At 54.3% G+C, this 17151-nt stretch overlaps 1 protein-coding gene across 1 annotated transcript; it reads left to right on the top strand.

The window, feature by feature from the left end:
- Window positions 1–1781: 1781 nt before the first annotated feature.
- Window positions 1782–11786, top strand: PAQR5 (progestin and adipoQ receptor family member 5). The gene is made up of 7 exons (XM_054387736.1): window positions 1782–1832; window positions 2892–3019; window positions 3129–3334; window positions 4371–4497; window positions 8715–8811; window positions 10343–10484; window positions 11539–11786. The coding sequence occupies exons 1-7, from the start codon at window positions 1782–1784 to the stop codon at window positions 11784–11786; spliced, it is 999 nt and encodes a 332-aa protein (XP_054243711.1).
- Window positions 11787–17151: the final 5365 nt, after the last annotated feature.

The following is a 17151-nucleotide window of genomic DNA, read 5'->3' as shown; positions in this document are numbered from 1 at the left end:
GCCCTTGCTCACAGAGCCATGGAATTGTGCTGGGGGGAAGAGACCTTTCAGATCATGCTGTCCAACCATTCCCCCAGCACTGCCAGCTCACCACCAAACCATTGCCCTCAGCACCACATCTCCAGGGCTTTGAAACCCTTCCAGGGATGGGGACTTCACCACCTCCCTGGGCAGCCTGGGCCAGGTCTTGACAACCCTTTTGAAGAAGAAATTGTGGTGAAGAAGGCCTGGTGCAGCCTGGGGCCATTTCCTCTTACCCTGTCCCTCATTCCTTGGGAGCAGAGACCAATCCTCACCTGACTCCAACCTCCTTTCAGGGAACTGTTACAAGCCAGGTCTCCCCTCAACCTCCTTTTCTCCATTAGGCTGAACCATTCCCTCAGCTGCTCCTCACAAGCCCTTTGCTCTAAACCCCACTCCCTGCCCTCCAGGGGGGTCCTGATGCTTTGGAAGCCACCTCAGGTCCCCCCTTGCCACCATGGAGAAGTGCAGTGTGATCCCCTTGGAGGCAGGCAGCACACCTGCAATTTAACAGCCAAGAGAAGGCTGTGGGTTTGGGTCTAATCTTTAACTGGAGGCAGTTCCAGTGTGATTTTTATGTTGGCTTTATTGCTCTCCTGCCTTGTTAATTTTTTCCCTCCTGTTAACCACCTCCCAGCCACCTCCCTCTCTCTGGGCACTCCCACCTCGTGGTGGCCCACAGCGTCCTGCCCACGGCAGAGCTGCTTGGCTGTGGGGAGAGGTAGAGTATGAGTGGGGAGGAAGAGCAGAGGGAGATGAAGCATAATGCCAGGGCCCAGGAACGGGCAGCAAAGGAGGTTATTTGGGACTGGCAGCACCACCAATGTGTGCTGCAGCTTGGTGACATCCTGGTGTGAGGCTCTGGGGTGGCTGCAGCAGCTGGAATGCCACCCCAGGAGCAGCCCTCTGGAGGCTGAGGGACCTGGGGGTTATTCAGCCTGGTGAAAAGAAGGCCAAGGGGAGACCTGCTGGCTTGCTACAACTCCAAGGCCATGCTCAGGCTCCTTCTCACCCAGTTTCCCCCAGGCCAGGAGGTCCTGGACACAGGAGGTGATGGTGGTTTTGTCACCTTTATTTCACAGACCAGAGGTGGAGGGGGGAGAGGCAGCGCTGGGGAAGCCACCAGCAGGTAAGAGATGGAGATGTTGGGGCTGGAAGGGCTGCACCATGGGGCTGGGATGTTGGATGAGGAGTGGGTAGAGGGGAACCAACCCAGGTGCTGCCTGGGGCTCCCATGGCCTCCCTGCTTCCCTGAGGGGACCTGCCTGCACCCTGCAGCCCCCAGCCCATGCCCAGGGCTTTTGGTGGCACTCCAAGTGCTCTGGGCACGTGGGTGCTGTTCCTGCATCTCTGTTGGGGTGATAACAGAGGGGTTGAGGCCCTCCAGGTGGTGGGCTCAGGGATATGGTGTCCTCCCTCTGCCCCTTTTGGGTGTGGGTAGTCAGGAGAACCCTAGCATGGGGTGGATGCCATCTCCCATGCCCATGCCACAGAAACCACCCCAAGAAGCATTTCTTATGTGTGGGTTTGGGTCCTTGCATGGGGACACTGTGCCACATCCTGCTGAAGGTTTGTCTCCTCCAGGTCACCTCTCCTAAACTCAAGGACCATCTCCTCAGGCACCACGGGGCAGTCCCAGCCCACTGCTTCCTCAGAGTGGGGTGAGATGTGGCCAGGCTGGGTGTGAGGCACCAGAGGGGCTTGTCCCCAAGGAAGCTGAGCCAGAAAGGTCCCTTGGAGCTGGAGCCCCAACCTGCATGATGCTGAGTCTCAAATTACCCAGGCTGCTGAGCATCAACCAAGTGCCTAAGGTCAGAGAGCTCTTCTTCCCTGTGCCCAGAGCTTGGTGGGGTTCTCACAGAACCATGGAGTGGTTTGGGTGGGAAGGGACCTTTCAAGCTCATCCCTGCAGTCAGCAGGGACATCTGCAACTCCTGCAGGTTGCTCAGAGCCCCAGACAACCTGACCTGCAATGGTGCCAGGGATGGGGCAGCTCCCACCTCTCTGGGCAGCCTGGACAAGGCTCTCACCACTCTCAGGGTCAAACATTTCTCCCTTCTCTCCATTCTGAATCTCCCTTTTTCAGTTCAAACCATCACTCCTTGTCCTCTCACAACAGGCCCTGAGAAAAAGTCTGTCCCCAGCTTTCTGATCAGCTCCTTTAAGCCCTGAAAGGCCACCAGAAGGTCTCCCTGGAGCCTTCTCTTCCTCATACTGAACAACCCCAACTCTCTCAGCCTGGCCTCACAGCATAGTTTAAACTCACCACCTTTTGTCCTGCTAAAAGCACTGTCCCCATCACTTTGGGAGGTGACAGGTGGGAGCAGCATGCTGAGGTGACCAGCCCCACCCTGGGACAGTGCTCAGCCCCTCCCTGGGACCACCTCCCAGAGGAGAGGGACACAGCTCTGTCCTTGCAGCTGGGTCCTGAATGGTGGGTACCCTTCTTTTGGTCCCCTTCCTCCCCTTCCTCCCCTTCCTCCCCTTCCTTGCCTTCCTCCCCTTCCTCCCTTTTTTCTTCCCCTTCCTCCCTTTTTTCTTCCCCTTCCTCCCTTTTTTCCTCCCCTTCCAACTTTTTTCCTCCCCTTCCAACTTTTTTCCTCCCCTTCCAACTTTTTTCCTCCCCTTCCAACTTTTTTTCCTCCCCTTCCAACTTTTTTTCCTCCCCTTCCAACTTTTTTTCCTCCCCTTCCTCCCTTTTTTCCTCCCCTTCCTCCCTTTTTTCCTCCCCTTCCTCCCTTTTTTCCTCCCCTTCCAACTTTTTTTCCTCCCCTTCCAACTTTTTTTCCTCCCCTTCCAACTTTTTTTCCTCCCCTCTCTCCCCTCCCTCCCTCTTTTCCTTCCCCCTGGTGCCAGTGCTTGCCTTGCAGGGCTACCAGGAGCAGGGGATCCTCTTTGGGTACCGCCCCCCCAGGAGCTCCGCTGCCGATTGTCTCCTCAGCGTCTTCCAGATGACCAACGAGACCCTCAACATCTGGACTCACTTTGTGCCTGCCTGGTAGGAGCCAGCCTCTGGGGCTTCAGCAGCCATCGTGGGGGGAGGTGGTGGGAGCAGGGACAGGGGACACCCAGGGGTGTGCTGCTCACCTTCCTCCACCCTGCTGCAGGTACTTTGTGTGGACCCTGGTGGGGCGGCTGAGGGGGCCGGGTGGCCCTGAGGACCCCCATGCCTGGCCCCTCCTTGCCTACCTGCTGACCTGCTGCATCTACCCCCTGGCCTCCAGCTGTGCCCACACCTTCAGCACCATGTCCACCCATGCCAGGCACATCTGCTACTTCTTTGATTACGCAGCTCTCAGCATGTACAGCCTGGGTAAGGATGGGCAGAGGTGCTGGGGGGTGTCACCCCCGGCAGTTCCCTGGGGCAGCAGGAGCTGAGGGGCATGGAGACAGCAAGCCTGAAGCCTGGCTGCTCAGGTGGATTATACCCACCAGGCAAGCAGGGATGGTGGCTGGTTGGGTGGTGTTTCCACCCCTCCCATTCCTCCACCTCCCTGCAGCTTGGGAGGGACCATGAAGCATCTCTGATACCATCCTCAATTTGCAGCTGGGTTTTGTGTCAGCCCTGGGATGGAGACCTGTCCATGTGGCACAAGACACCTCCAGCTCCTCAGGGAAAGGTGTCTGCAGGGGTTGGCTGGTGGAGGTTCTGGAGAACAGGTTGTGTGAGAGCAGCTGAGGGACCTGGGCTTGTTGAGCCTGGAGAAAAGGAGGCTGAGGAGAGACCTTATGGCTGCCTGCAACTCCCTGAAAGGAGGCTGGAGCCAGGTGGGGATAGGTCACTTCTCCCAAGGAACAAGGGACAGGACAAGAGACAACAGCCTCAGGCTGCCCCAGGGGAGGTATAGGTTGGACATGAGGAACAATTTCTTCCCCTTGAAGGTTGTCAAGGCCTGGCCCAGGCTGCCCAGGTCAGTGGTGGAGTCCCCACCCCTGGAGGGGTTTCAAAGCCCTGGAGATGTGGTGCTGAGGGCCATGGTTTAGTGATGACCTGGCAGTGCTGAGTTATTGGCTGGACTCCATGACCTTAAAGATGCCTTCCACCCAAACCAATTCCATGGTCTGTGCTCCAGCTGACTGCTCCTCAACTTTACTTCCCCTCTGCCTTTCCTGAGAACCCCCAATGTCAGGCACCAATGTGACAGTTCTCATCTGTGCCCAGGAGGATGCTGATGGTCACAGGATCCCAGGATGCTAGGGGTTGGAAGGGACCTCTGAAGATCATCGAGCCCAACCCCCCCTGCCAGAGCAGGACCATAGGATCCAGATGGTCTTGAAAGTCTCCAGAGAAGGAGACTCCAGGATCCTGGTGGGGGCTGTCCCTCAGCAGGCACCTCCTGTCCTTGCAGGGTCAGCCCTGGCATACTCAGCATACATCTTCCCAGCTGAGTGGGTGGACAGCACCTTCCACCACTGCTACGTGCCCATCGCCCTGCTCAACACCGTGCTCAGCACCAGCCTCTCCTGCTACTCCAGGTAAGCTTCTGCTCCACCCACAGGCACTGCTGCAGCCTCAGCCTTCATCACTGCAATCAGGAAAGCTTGGCAATTGCAGGCTCTCCTGGCACAGTAGGAGCCTTTAGTTCAGGAAGGGGAAGAGGAGGGCTTTGGATTGGGGCGAGGTGTTGCCTGATGGCATCAGCGGAGTTTGGTGGTCCCAAAATGCCAACCAAAGCCCAACAGCTGGAAGGGAATTTCATGTGCTGTGTTGCCTGGCAGGGAGATCCCACCAAGCAGGAGCAGGGCAGGGATTGTCACCCCTGGACTGGGCTGCACTGGTGAGGTCACAGCTTGAACCCTGGGTTGAGTTTTGGGGCCCTCACTTCCAGAAGGACACTGAGGTGCTGGAGTGTGTCCAGAGAAGGGCAACAGAGCTGGTGAAGGGTTTGGAGAACAGGGCTGGTGAGGAGCAGCTGAGGGACCTGGGGGTGTTCAGCCTGGAGGAAAGGAGGCTGAGGGGAGACCTTCTGGTTCTCTACAACTCCCTGAAAGGAGGTTGGAGCCAGGTGGGGGTTGGTCTCTTCTCCCAAGAGACAAAAACAGGACAATGGGAAATGGCCTCGAGTTTCCCCAGGAGAGGTTCAGGTTGGACATGAGAAATCTTTCCCAGGCTGCCCCAGGGCAGTGGTGGAGTCCCCATCCCTGGAGGGCTTTCAAAGCTGTGCAGATGTGGTGCTGAGGGAGCTGGGGCTCTTTAGCTTGGAGAAGAAGAGACTGAGAGGTGACCTCTTTCATGTTGATAAAGATGTGAAGGGTGAGTGTCAGGAGAACAGAGCCAGGCTCTGCTCAGTGATGTCCAATGATAGGACAAGGGGCAGTGGTGCAAGCTGGAGCAGAGGAGGTTCCATGTGAACATAAGGAAAAACTTTTTCACTGTGAGGGTGACAGAGCCCTGGGACAGGCTGCTGAGAGAGGCTGTGGAGTGTCCTTCTCTGGAGACATTCAAACCCCACCTGGATACATTCCTGTGTGACCTGCTGTAGGTGATGCTGCCCTGGCAGGGGGGGTGGTCTGGATGATTCTTCAAGGTCCCTCCCAACCCCTAACATCCTGTGATGGTTTGGTGCTGACCTGTCAGTGCTGGGTTAAGGGGGTTGGACTCAACGACCTTAAAGATCTCTTCCAACCTAAACAACTCCTTGGATCTGTGATCCTCTGTGTGTGTGTGTTTACATAATAGCTCTGCAGAGGAGGAACCTCAAGGTTCTGGCAGCTGATTGCATCACTCCCCAGGCATGAGCAGCAGCCTTGTGTGTGCTGAGTTTTGTTCCTGAGAGGCAGCAGCAAACTCTTTATCTGCAGCGACTCAAACAGCTGGAGCCCGCAGCTGGGTCCCAGCCAGCCAGGCTCTGCTCCTTCTCTACCTGCCCTGGGGTTTGTTTCACTCATGGTAGACAGCCTGGAGAAGGGAAGGCTCCAGGGAGACCTCATGGAGGCCTTTCAGTACCTGAAGAAGGCTACCTGAAAGCTGGGGAGAGACTTTTCACAAGGGCTTGTGGTGACAGGATGAGAGGCAATGCATCTGACCTTGAGCAGGGCAGATTTAAACTGGAGATGAGGAAGAAATTCTTTCCAGTGAGGGTGGTGAGGCTCTGGAACAGGTTGCCCAGGCAGGCTGGGATGCTCCCTCCCTGGAGGTGTTCAAGGGCAGGTTGGATGAAGCCTTAAGCAACCTGGGCTGGTGGGAGGTGTAGGGGTTGGAACTAGATGATCTCCAAGGTCCTTTCCAACCCAACCCATTCTGTGATTCTATGAATCCACTGAGGGATCCAGGAGGGATCCATGAGTTTGCAGCAAGGCTCAGAACACCTCCAGGGAGGTGGCATCCACACCCTCCCTGGGCAGCCTGTTGCAGTGTCTCACCCCTCACCAGCTGGATGATGCCAGTTGGAATTTTTTCCTATATCCCTCATTTCTTTCTCTTTCCTTCTTTCCTGTCTTGTGCCTCTCTTTGTTGTCTCACTTAGCAAAGGAAGCTCACTGGTCAGGTGCTAACCATAGTCCTTACCACTTGAAGATAACTTGTAGGAAGTCTCAGCAGCTTGAGATCAGTTCCAGGTTGATTGGGGTTGTTTGAGAGCTAATTCTTGATCTGCAGCTTTCCTTGTCAGCATCTCCCTGCTACAGAGCTCTGAGTACAGGTACAGGAAAAGCAGGCAGCTGTCAGAGGATCATGGAATCATTCTGGGTGGAAATGACCTTTGAGACCATCAAGTCCAACCATTCCCCCAGCACTGCCAGGTCACCACCAAATCCTGGCCCTCAGCACCACATCTCTAGGGCTTTGAAACCCCTCCAGGGATGGGGACTCCACCACTGCCCTGGGCAGCCTGGGCCAGGTCTTGACAACCCTCAAGGGGAAGAAATTGTTCCTCATGTCCAATCTCAACCTCCCCTGGTCTGTTTCCTCTTATCCAACCTGAACCTCCCCTGAGTCTGTTTCCTGTCATCCTGTCACTTGTTCCTTGGGAGAAGAGACCAACCCCACCCTACTCCAACCTCCTTTCAGGGAGCTGTAGAGAGCCAGAAGCTCTCCCCTCAGCCTCCTTTTCTCCAGGCTGGACAACCCCAAGTCCCTCAGCTGCTCCTGGCCAGCCTGGTCCAGGCTTTGACAACCCTTTTGGGGCAGAAATTCTTCCTCCTGTGCACCCTCAACCTTCCTTGAGACCAATTCCTCTCCTCTCTCATTCTGGTGGGGCTGCAGAGGGTGCCTGGTTTTGTGCCCAGCTCTGCTGTGGTGCTTCTCACCTTTGTCTAAGTGGATTGTGGCAGGCTTGCATCCTGCTGGGCTGGGGACAGGGACTGAGTGGATCTGGCCACTCCTGAGCTGCATGTGAGGCCACCAGCATCTGGGCCACTTCATGTCCTACCCTGGGGTCCTGCTGACTGGTTGTAATCACTTTGGCCTCACCCTCAGCTGAGTCACACCAGCCAAAAGGTCCATCCAAGGTGGGAGGCTTGGATGGGAGCAGAGTCAGAACCCCGTTGTGCAATGGGCAGTGATCAGATGTGCTTGGAGGGGACCTGCCCAGGCACTCCTGCTCCTGCCCAGCTTGCAGAGGGCTCAGCAATGCTGTTGGGGCTGCTCCACCAACCACACCCTGGGCAGGGCTGTCTCCAGGGGCTGGGAGGGTCTTTGGCTGCCTGGGACTGGGGTCACTCTAGAAGAAAGAGATAAGAATCACATCTGATCTGTTCAGGGAAGTCCAGACAAGGGAAGGGCTCCTGACTTCTGCTGAGCTTTAACATTGTGGCCCAACACAGCAGCAGAATATGCTCAGCCTCTTGATGCACCCTGTGAAGGTCACCAGGAGCATGGCTTAGAGCAGAGGAGGATGCAGCAAGGTGAGGAGGGCAGGGTCTGGCAGGGGCACATCTGAAGAAAGGATTGCTGAGCTGCTGCACCAAATGGAACCAACTTCTCAGGAAGTTTTGAAACCCTAAATGGCTGCTTGGTGAGCCAGAAAATTATGGAATCAGTGACTGGGTTGGGTGGGAAGGGATCTTTAGAGCTCGTCTAGTCCAGCTGCCCTGCAAGGCAGCAGGGACACTTGACACCAGAGCAGGTTGCTCAAGAGTCCCAAACAACCTGAGCTGCAATGGGGCCAGGGATGGGACATCTCCCACCTCTGGGCAGCCTGGGCCAGGCTCTCACCACCCTCAGGGTTAAACGTTTCTCCCTTCTCTCCAGTCTCAATCTCCTTCTTTTAGTTCAAACCACCACCCCTTGTCCTCTCACAACAGGCCCTGCTCTAAAGTCTGTCCCCAGCTTTCTTCTCAGCCCCTTTAGGCACTGAAAGGCCACCAGAAGATCTCCCTGGAGCCTTCTCTTCTCCAGGCTGGACAACCCCAACTCTCTCAGCCTGGCCTCACAGCAGAGGGCTTCCAGCCCTCCCAGCATTGCTGTGGCCTCCTCTGGCCCCTCTCCAACAGGTCCATGTCTCTGGGGTGCTGAGGACTCCAGAGCTGGCCCCAGCACTGCAGGTGGGGTCTCAGCAGAGGGGCAGAATCCCCTCCTCCCCCTGCTGCCCTCACTGCTGGGGATCAGCCCAGGACACGGCTGGGGCTGGGAGCACTCAGTGCTGCCTCATCTCCAGCTCTGCACCCCCAAGACCCTCTCCACAGGGCTGCTCTCAGACTGCCCCATCTGCTGTCCTGTGCCCCCTGACCCCACCTCCTCTGTTCTCCCCCAGGTTTGTGGAGGTGGAGCAGCCCAGGTTCAGCAAGGCTTCCCGCACCCTGGCCTTTGTGTACCCCTACCTGTTCGACAGCATCCCCCTCTTCTACAGGGTATGTCTCTCACTGCCCCTGGGCACAGCACCCAGCACCTTCCCTGGGTGCAGAGAAACCTCAGCTGCTCCAGCCTAGGCTGAAATGTATCTGGGGAAAACTCATCCCAGCTTTGTGAAGTCTTTCAAAGGCAAACAAACTCGGGCAGGAAAAGGGATTGGGTTATTTTTTCCTGCACCTATTGACAGGCAAATTCCTTCCACTTCAAAGCTCAGGCTGGAAAGTTACTGCCTTGGAAAGCTGCAGGCTTTCCAGTTCCCAGACTGGAGTGAGGTGGGAATTTTGCTGCAGTGATGTCTAAGGGCAGGAGGTGTGGGGCTGGGATTTGCATGCAATGGAGGTGACAGGGGGGTTGGAAGAGACCTCTGGAGGTCCCTGCTCGAGCAGGGGCACCCACAGCAGCTTGCCCAGGATCACAGTGTCCAGGTGGGTTTGGAAGCTCTCCAGAGAAGGAGACTCCACAACTTCTCTGTGCAGCCTGCTCCAGGGCTCCAGCACCCTCACACCAAAGAAGTTTCTCCTCATCTTCAGGTGAAACCTCCTGGGTTAAAGTTTGTGCCTGCCACTGGGCACCACTGAGAAGAGTCTGGCCACATCCTCCTGCCCCCCACCCTTCAGCTCTTGCTGAGCATTGAGCAGATCCCCTCTGGGGCTGATGTTCTGTTGAAGACCTTGAGCTGAGCCCTGGCTCCTGCACCACCAGGGTGTTGGCTGGGATGATGTGGCTTAGGGAATGTCTCTGCTTCCTTTAGAACTGTGGTGTTCCAAAGCACTGCAGCAGGATGCACAGGAGGTGGTGGAGTCACCATCCCTGCAGGGGTTTAAAAGCCACATGGATGTGTGGTGCTGAGGGACATCCTGTGTCCACTTCTGGGCCCCTCAGTTTCAGAAGGACATTGAGACACTTGAAGGTCTCCAGAGAAGGGCAATGAGGATGGGGGAGGGGTCTGTAGCACAGCCCTGTGAGGAGAGGCTGAGGGAGCTGGGACTGTTTAGCCTGGAGAAGAGGAGGCTCAGGGGAGACCTCATTGCTGTCTACAACTACCTGAAGGGAGGTTGTAGCCAGGAGGGGTTTGGTCTCTTCTCCCCAGGCAACCAGCACCAGAACAAGAGGACACAGCCTCAAGCTGTGCCAGGGGAGGTTTAGGCTGGAGGTGAGGAGAAAGTTCTTCACAGAGAGAGTGGTTGGCCATTGGAATGTGCTGCCCAGGGAGGTGGTGGAGTCACCATCCCTGGAGGTGTTCAAGAGGGGACTGGATGTGGCACTTGGTGCCATGGTTTAGTGGTCATGAGGTTTAGGGTGACAGGTTGGACTTGGATGATCCTTGAGGTCTTTTCCAACCTTACTGATTCTGTGATTCTGTGGCATGGGCTAGTGGAGGTGTCTTAGGAGCAGTGGTGGTATTGAGCTGCAGTTGAGTGGTTGGGTTGGGTTGATGATCTCAAAGGTCTCCTCCAGTCTCAGCAGTCCTCTGACTGTTTCTCTCCTTTTGCATGGTGCCTCTGTGGGGACACCCCTCTGCTGCTGCAGTTCTACCAGTGTGCAGCAGAGAGCTGCACAGATGCTTCCATCCTGCTCCACTACAAGCACACCTTCCTGGCCTTCCTCACCTGCTTCATCTTCGCCAGCCACCTGCCAGAGAGGCTTGCCCCAGGACACTTTGATTACATCGGTGAGTGCTGGGGGAGCCTTCCTGACTCACTGCCAGGGGCTGGGAGGCTGGAATGGGGCTTCAAACCCAGAATCCCAGCCTGGTGGGGGTTGGAAGGGACCTCTGGAGATCACCCAGTCCAACCCCCCTGCTCCAGCAGGGCAGCCACAGCAGCTTGAGCCAGGATCACAAGGGCCAGGGGGGGTTTGGAAGCTCTCCAGAGAAGGAGACTCCACAACCTCTCTGGGCAGCCTGCTCCAGGGCTCCAGCACCCTTACACCAAAAAGTTTCTCCTCCTGTTCAGGTGGAACCTTCTGGGTTGCAGTTTGTGCCCAGTGCCTCTTGTCCTGTCACTGGGCACCACTGAGAAGAGTCTGGCCCCATCCTCTTGCCCCCCACCCTTTAGCTCTTGCTGAGCATTGAGCAGATCCCCTCTGGGGCTGCTCTTCTCCAGGCTCAACAGCCCCAGGGCTCTCAGCCTTTCCTCCTCACAGAGATACTCCAGGGCCCTCCCTCCTCTTTGTAGCCTCCACTGGACTCTCTCCAGTAGTTCCCTGTCTCTCTTGAACTGGGGAGTCCAGAACTAGACCCAGGACTCCAGCTGTGGCCTCATTAGGACACATCCCTTGCTTCCATCACACCCAGCTGCTTTTTGGAAAAGAAGATCTCTGTGCTCTGGTGGCACAGCCAAAAAAAAAAGTAGTAGGATAAATATTTGAAAGCAATGGCTGCTGGACAGAAGGTTTTAATGAAGTCCAAGGAGCTTCTTGGTGGACTTTGAGGAACTTCTTGGTGAACTCAAAGAGCTTCTTAATGGGCTCAGATTGTTTCTTGGTGGACTTAAGGCCTTTCTTGGTAAACTCAAGGAGTTTCTTGATGGAGTCAAAGAGTTTTTTTGGTTAAAACAAGGATGTTCTTGGTGGACTCAGAGTTTCTTGGTGAAGCCAAGGAGCTTCTTCATGAAGCCAAGAAGCTTCTTGGTGGACTCAGGGAGTTTGGAGGTGGACTCAGGGAGTTTGGAGGTGGACTCAGGGAGTTTGGAGGTGGACTCAAGCAGCTTTTGGCTTTCTTGCAGGGCACAGCCACCAAGTTTTCCACGTCTGTGGGATCATGGGGACGCACTTCCAGATGGAGGCCATCATGATGGACATGGCTGAGCGACAGGACCAGCTCCAGGCCCCCTTGCTGCTCCCCTCCTCCCTGCAGACCCTGGGCTCCATGGGGGTCTGCATGGCCATCAGCTTGGCTGTCATTGGGCTCTGCTCCACCTTCCTGTCCTTCATGCCAGAAGCTCTGCAGAGAGAAAAACCTCACAGGTGTTAGGCTGTGGGGCTGGGCAGGGTTTGTGGTGCTCCTGAACATGAGGGGTGAGGTGAGGATGAGGACGAGAAGAAGTTTGTTCACCACTGCTCTCTGAGAAAAGGTTTTTTCTTTCAGGTTTTTCTCCAGAGCAGAAGCAGGTTTTGCACTGAACTTTGTAGACAGAGCTTCAAAGCAGGGGCCAGGTCCTGAAAAGCTTCTTTTTGATCAAATTGCTTTCCCCCCCCCCCACCCCCATCAGGAATATTTAAAATGCCTTATCTGGGGGGGTTTAAAGGGAGCCAAGTGCTGATGATTTCCAAAGCAAGAGGCAGTCCTCAGGTCTGCCTTATAGACCAATCAGGGAGCTGACACTGGGGAGCTGGTGGCACACATGGCTTTGTCAGCAGGTTAAACCAAGAGCCAGCATTCCCTGGGGAAGGCACAAGGAAGGGCTCTTCCAAGGGCTTCTTAAGGCTTCTTTTTTTTTTTAGCCTTAAAATGACATTATTTAGGGGATGAAATCCTCAGCTATCCAGGTTCTGCAGCCTTACACTGAACCCAAGTGCCTGGAAAATGTGGGATTGAAGGAGACAAAGGTTTGTCTGTGGATACATGCTGCTGGTTTTTAGGCATTACCCAGAAAGAGCTGGTCTAGAAGAAATTTCCAGGAGAGGTTCACAGAATCTCAGCATGGTGAGGGTTGGAAGGGACCTCTGGAGATCATCTGCTCAGCTCTGCTCAAGCAGGGCACCCACAGCAGCTTGCCCAGGATCCCAAGGGCCAGGGGAGTTTGGAAGCTCTCCACACAAGGAGACTCCACAACCTCTCTGGGTAGCCTGCTCCAGGGCTCCAGCAACCACACACCAAAGAAGTTTCTCCTCTTCAGGTGGAATCTCCCAGGTTGCAGTTTGTGCCACTGGGCACCACTGAGCAGAGTCTGGCCCCAGCCTCTTGCTCCCCACCCTTCAGCTCTTGCTGAGCATTGCTCAGATCCCCTCTGGGGCTGCTCTTCTCCAGGCTCAACAGCCCCAGGGCTCTCAGCCTTTCCTCCTCACAGAGATGCTCCAGGGCCCTCCCTCCTCTTTGGAGCCTCCACTGGACTCTCTCCAGGAGTTCCCTGTCTCTTGAACTGGGGAGCCCAGAACTAGACCTGGGACTCTAGCTATGGCCTCACCAGGGCCCCCCCAGAGTGGGAGGAGAACCAAACCTCCCTCAACTTGCTGAGCAACACTTCCTGCACCTCAGGAGACCATTGCCTTTGTTGGCCACCAGAGCACACTTCTGCTCCTGTGCTCCGTCTCTTGTTCCTCCTTTTCCTTTGCTGCTGCACTGGGATTTTGCAGACAGGAAGCCCTGGAAACAGCTTGGAGTTCTCACCCTGGTCCAGACAAGGGGGAGATGTCACCTGGTGGCTGCAGCTGGAGGTAGTCCCACTGGAGAGATCTCCATGGACCTGGACCACAGAGCTGCCCGTGAGGGAACATGGCCAAGCTTTTTGATAATCACACAGGTGTAGAAGTTGGGGGTTGTGTCTGGTTGCCTCTGCCAAGGTCTAACTGCTGCAATGGCAACACCACGGCTTGGTAAATAGAGTAAGGCAGAAAGAAGTCTTCTCAAGACCTTTCTTCTGAAAGCTGCCCAAGCTTTCTGCTCATTTTATTCATTTATGCCAGGGCTAGGACACTGCAAGAGGTTGCCCAGGGAGGTTGTGGATGCCCTCTCCCTGGAGGTGTTCAAGGCCAGGTGGTTGGATGGAGCCTTGAGCAACTTGCTCTAGTGGAAGGTGTCCCTGCCCCTGGCACTGGGGTTGGAACTAAACGATCTCCAAGGTCCCTTCCACCTCAACCCTCTGGTCTGTGACTGTTCAGAAGCACTGGAACATTCTTGGTTAGCCATCAGCTTGCTTTCATGCCCAGAGCAAACTCACCCAAACTGTTGCACTGACCTCTGCTGATTTGTGCCATGTCCTACCACAGACCAGCTGTGACAATTAATCACTTCAGAGCTAATTGCTAATCATTACAAGGCTTTAGTCACCTTCAGCACTCCTCTGAGCAGAAAAGGAATCTGGCTCTGCATGCAAGATGGGACTGCAGAAGCTGAACCCTCTCCATTTCCTTTCTTGGGTTGTTTAAAGTGGCTTTGGGAAGTCCTCTTGTCTTCTTCAGGTGAAATTAGTTGTTGACAAGTTAATTAAAACACAGCCCATGGTTCCTAGCCCTTAACATCATCCCCACACACACCACCCAGGGTCCTGCAGCCCCTCTACACACAGGAAGAGTGAATCTTTGAGCTTGAAAGGAGCCAGATTTCTTCTTCAGCTGGAGAGAGGCCTTCACAATTCAGTGATGTACTCAAATGATTCACATTTAAAAAAAAAATAAATAAAAAAAAGAATTCTGGGTTAAGTTGCTACAAAATCCTCATTTTGGTTGGAAAAGGCCTTCAAGATAATCAAGGATGAGCACAAGGCTGGAGCACCTCTCCTCCAAAACAGGCTGAAGCACTGAACCTGTACTTCAGTGAAGCTGGTGAAGGGGATGGAGAACAGGAGTGGTGAGGAGCATCTGAGGGACCTGGGGTTGTTGAGCCTGGAGAAAAGGAGGCTGAGGAGAGACCTTCTGGCTCTGGGAAAGGAGCCAGGTGGAAATTGGTCTCTTCTCACAAGGAAGAAGTGACAGAACAAAAGGAAATGGCCCCAGGTTTCCCCATGGCAGGTTTAGGATGGATATAAGGAACAATTTCTTCATGGAAAGCATTGTGAAGGCCTGGCCCAGGCTTCTCAGGGCATTTGGTGGGTTTCAAAGCCCCATGGACAAAGCAGTCAGTCAAAACAGAACCAACCACCCTCAAAAGCAAGTTGGAGCCAGGAAAAACTTGTCCAAAACTTGCTCTCCAAACAGATTCCTTGGTTTAAACTTCAGAAGGATCCCCAGAGGTGGAGCTGACTGGAGGAAGGGGTTGACCTAGATGACCTGTGAAAGGCCTCTTCCAACCCAAAGCAGTCTGGGATTCTGGTATCCACCCCCAGCCCTTTGCAGAAGGAGGCTGTGGTGCTGAGTTCCCACAGCTCACCACAGCCCTAAACAACAAAGCTCTGGTTTGGGAGAGGCATCAAGTGAAAGTCTTTATTTTAACACCATTGCAGAGCCACACCTGGAGAGCTCTGACTACATCTGTGAGCAGAAAAAAAATAAAAGTCACCCTTTGACCCCATTTCTACAGCTGGGAAACACTGAAGGATTGACTTCCACTACAAAAGAAAGTGAGGCTGAGGTCAAGTCCCCACAGCTCCTCCCATCTAGCCCCCTTGCTTCAACACTAGGAAGGTATAAAATGTTTGCACAAGCTGCTTGGCATATTAAATAATCCAAAGGGAATTCGGCTAAGAAGAGATCTTGGAAGATCCCAAGGGGAGATTGTGGAAGATCCCAAGGGGAGACCTTTCCAGGCTGTTGCTGTCTAGAATAAAAGAGGGAAGGGCAGAGACACTTTAAAGTGCGTGGCTGTGTCTGGATAAATAGCAGCATTGATGCCTCTTCAGGAGAGAGGAGCTGACAGGCATGGAGAGGGACCAGAAGGAGTTTTGCACTGTAAAAAAGCTGAAACACCAGGCCAGGCAAAAGCCTTCAAGTCATGAACCTAGAAAGATCCAGCTTCCCAACACGGGTTTCATAGGGGTGAGACAGAAGGTGTGCAGCTGGAGTCCAGAGGCCAGGATGGCAGCAGCTTCCTCCTGCATCTACTCAAAGTATCCACACCCACACAGGGATCAGAAAGCAAACATCTCCCGTTTAAGCCATCACCCAGCACAGGTTGGTTGCTATCAAAGCCCAGCCTGTGCTGATAAGGAAGCAGTTTGTCTCCAGCTGATCCCTGGCAGCAGATTGTTCCATCAGTCTGAGCAAACCCAGGGGATCCCAGCACAGCACCACCACCTTCACTTTAGGGCTTTCTCCTCCTAAAAAAGAGAAGAAACAAAAAAAAAAAAGGCCATACACAGCTTTCAGACTTGCCCCAGCAGCAGCTTCCCTTGACAGCAGGCAGAAGCCTTTCTCCTTCTTCTGCTGGGCAAGGCTCAGGTGTCCTGTGCTAAGCAAGGCCACAAGTGACACAAGCAAACAGCTGGGTTATCAAGAAGCATTTTATTTCAGTTCTGCAAGCAGCTCCAACTCATCCCACAGGCAAACTAAAGGGTTCACTATGTTATAACAAGGCTGTTGCAAGCAGTAGTAGCCACCTTGAGTAGGCTCCACTTTCTAACTAGCTGTAGTGAAGTCTATGAAGGACCCTTCTTTGTCACCTCAGCTGAAAGAAGGACTCCTCATTTCAGCTCCTCTGCACAACACCCTTCTCCAGCACAGCTGGAAACAGTTGGGATTCCAGCTGCAGTAAGCTGAGTTGATTTTGGCTTCACAGAACCTTCCTGGCCTCTCTATCCCTTTCTCCTGCCTGGAAATATGTCCTCTGACACTGAACATCTCCTCTCCCTGAGCTGAGCAGGTCATGTCAGACCCTACCTGCAAGAGGCCAAACCTGGACATTGAATTCTGCTCTGCAAGGCCTGGTTCAACAGAACTCACTCACCTGAGGCATCTCTTTGGGCACAGAAGTCTTTGCTAGATGTGGGGGCTCTAATGTTGGGCACTAGGAGCCAAGGAGGCCACCAGTGTTCTAGTTGGGAACAGCAATAGTGTGGCCAGGGCAGGGATTGTCCCCCTGGACTGGGCACTGGTGAGGCCACATCTCAAATCCTGGGTTCAGTTTTGGGTCCTTTAGTCCAAGGAAGACATTGAGGGACTGGATCAGGTCCAGAGAAGGGTGGTGAAGGGTCTGGAGGAGAGGCAGCTGAGGGACCTGGGCTTGTTCAGCCTGGAGAAAAGGAGGCTGAAGGGAGACCTTCTGACTCTCTACAGCTGTCTGAAAGAAGCTTGGAGCCAGGTGGGGTTGGTCTCTTCTCCCCAAGAAACAAGTGATAAGACAATAGGAAATGGCCTCCAGCTGCCCCTGGGGAGGTTTAGGCTGGACATGAGGAACAATTCATTCTCCTTGAGGGTTCCCCTGGCCCAGGCTGCCCGGAGCAGTGGTGCAGTCCCCATTGCTAGAAGGGTTTCAAAGCCACAGAGATGTGGTGCTGAGGGCCATGGTTTAGAGGTGACCTGGCAGTGCTGGGTGAATGGTTGACTCCAAGATCTTAAAGGTCTCTTCCAACCAAAACTATTCAGTTATTCCATGACCTTTCCCTAGACATTTCACAAACTGCCTCAGTTCCCCCCTTCCCCTAAACCACCCTGAAATGAAGACTGAGGTAATTTAAATCTCTCTGAAGACACATAAATGGAGGTGAAGTTCTCACTGTAGATGCCATGAGGCAAGAGAATGAAAC

Source organism: Indicator indicator, chromosome 16 (genome assembly GCF_027791375.1).
Source record: "Indicator indicator isolate 239-I01 chromosome 16, UM_Iind_1.1, whole genome shotgun sequence".
NCBI classification, from domain to species: domain Eukaryota; kingdom Metazoa; phylum Chordata; class Aves; order Piciformes; family Indicatoridae; genus Indicator; species Indicator indicator.
Note: the sequence above shows the minus strand (reverse complement) of the source record. Positions and strands in the feature narration are given on the sequence as shown.

Excerpts from the sequence above, each read along its gene's own strand:
- PAQR5 (XM_054387736.1), top strand. The coding sequence starts at position 1,782 with ATGCTGAGTCTCAAATTACCCAGGCTGCTGAGCATCAACCAAGTGCCT. Across the intron at positions 3,335-4,370 it reads TCTCAGCATGTACAGCCTGG|GGTCAGCCCTGGCATACTCA; the intron begins GTAAGGATGGGC and ends CTGTCCTTGCAG. Across the intron at positions 4,498-8,714 it reads AGCCTCTCCTGCTACTCCAG|GTTTGTGGAGGTGGAGCAGC; the intron begins GTAAGCTTCTGC and ends GTTCTCCCCCAG.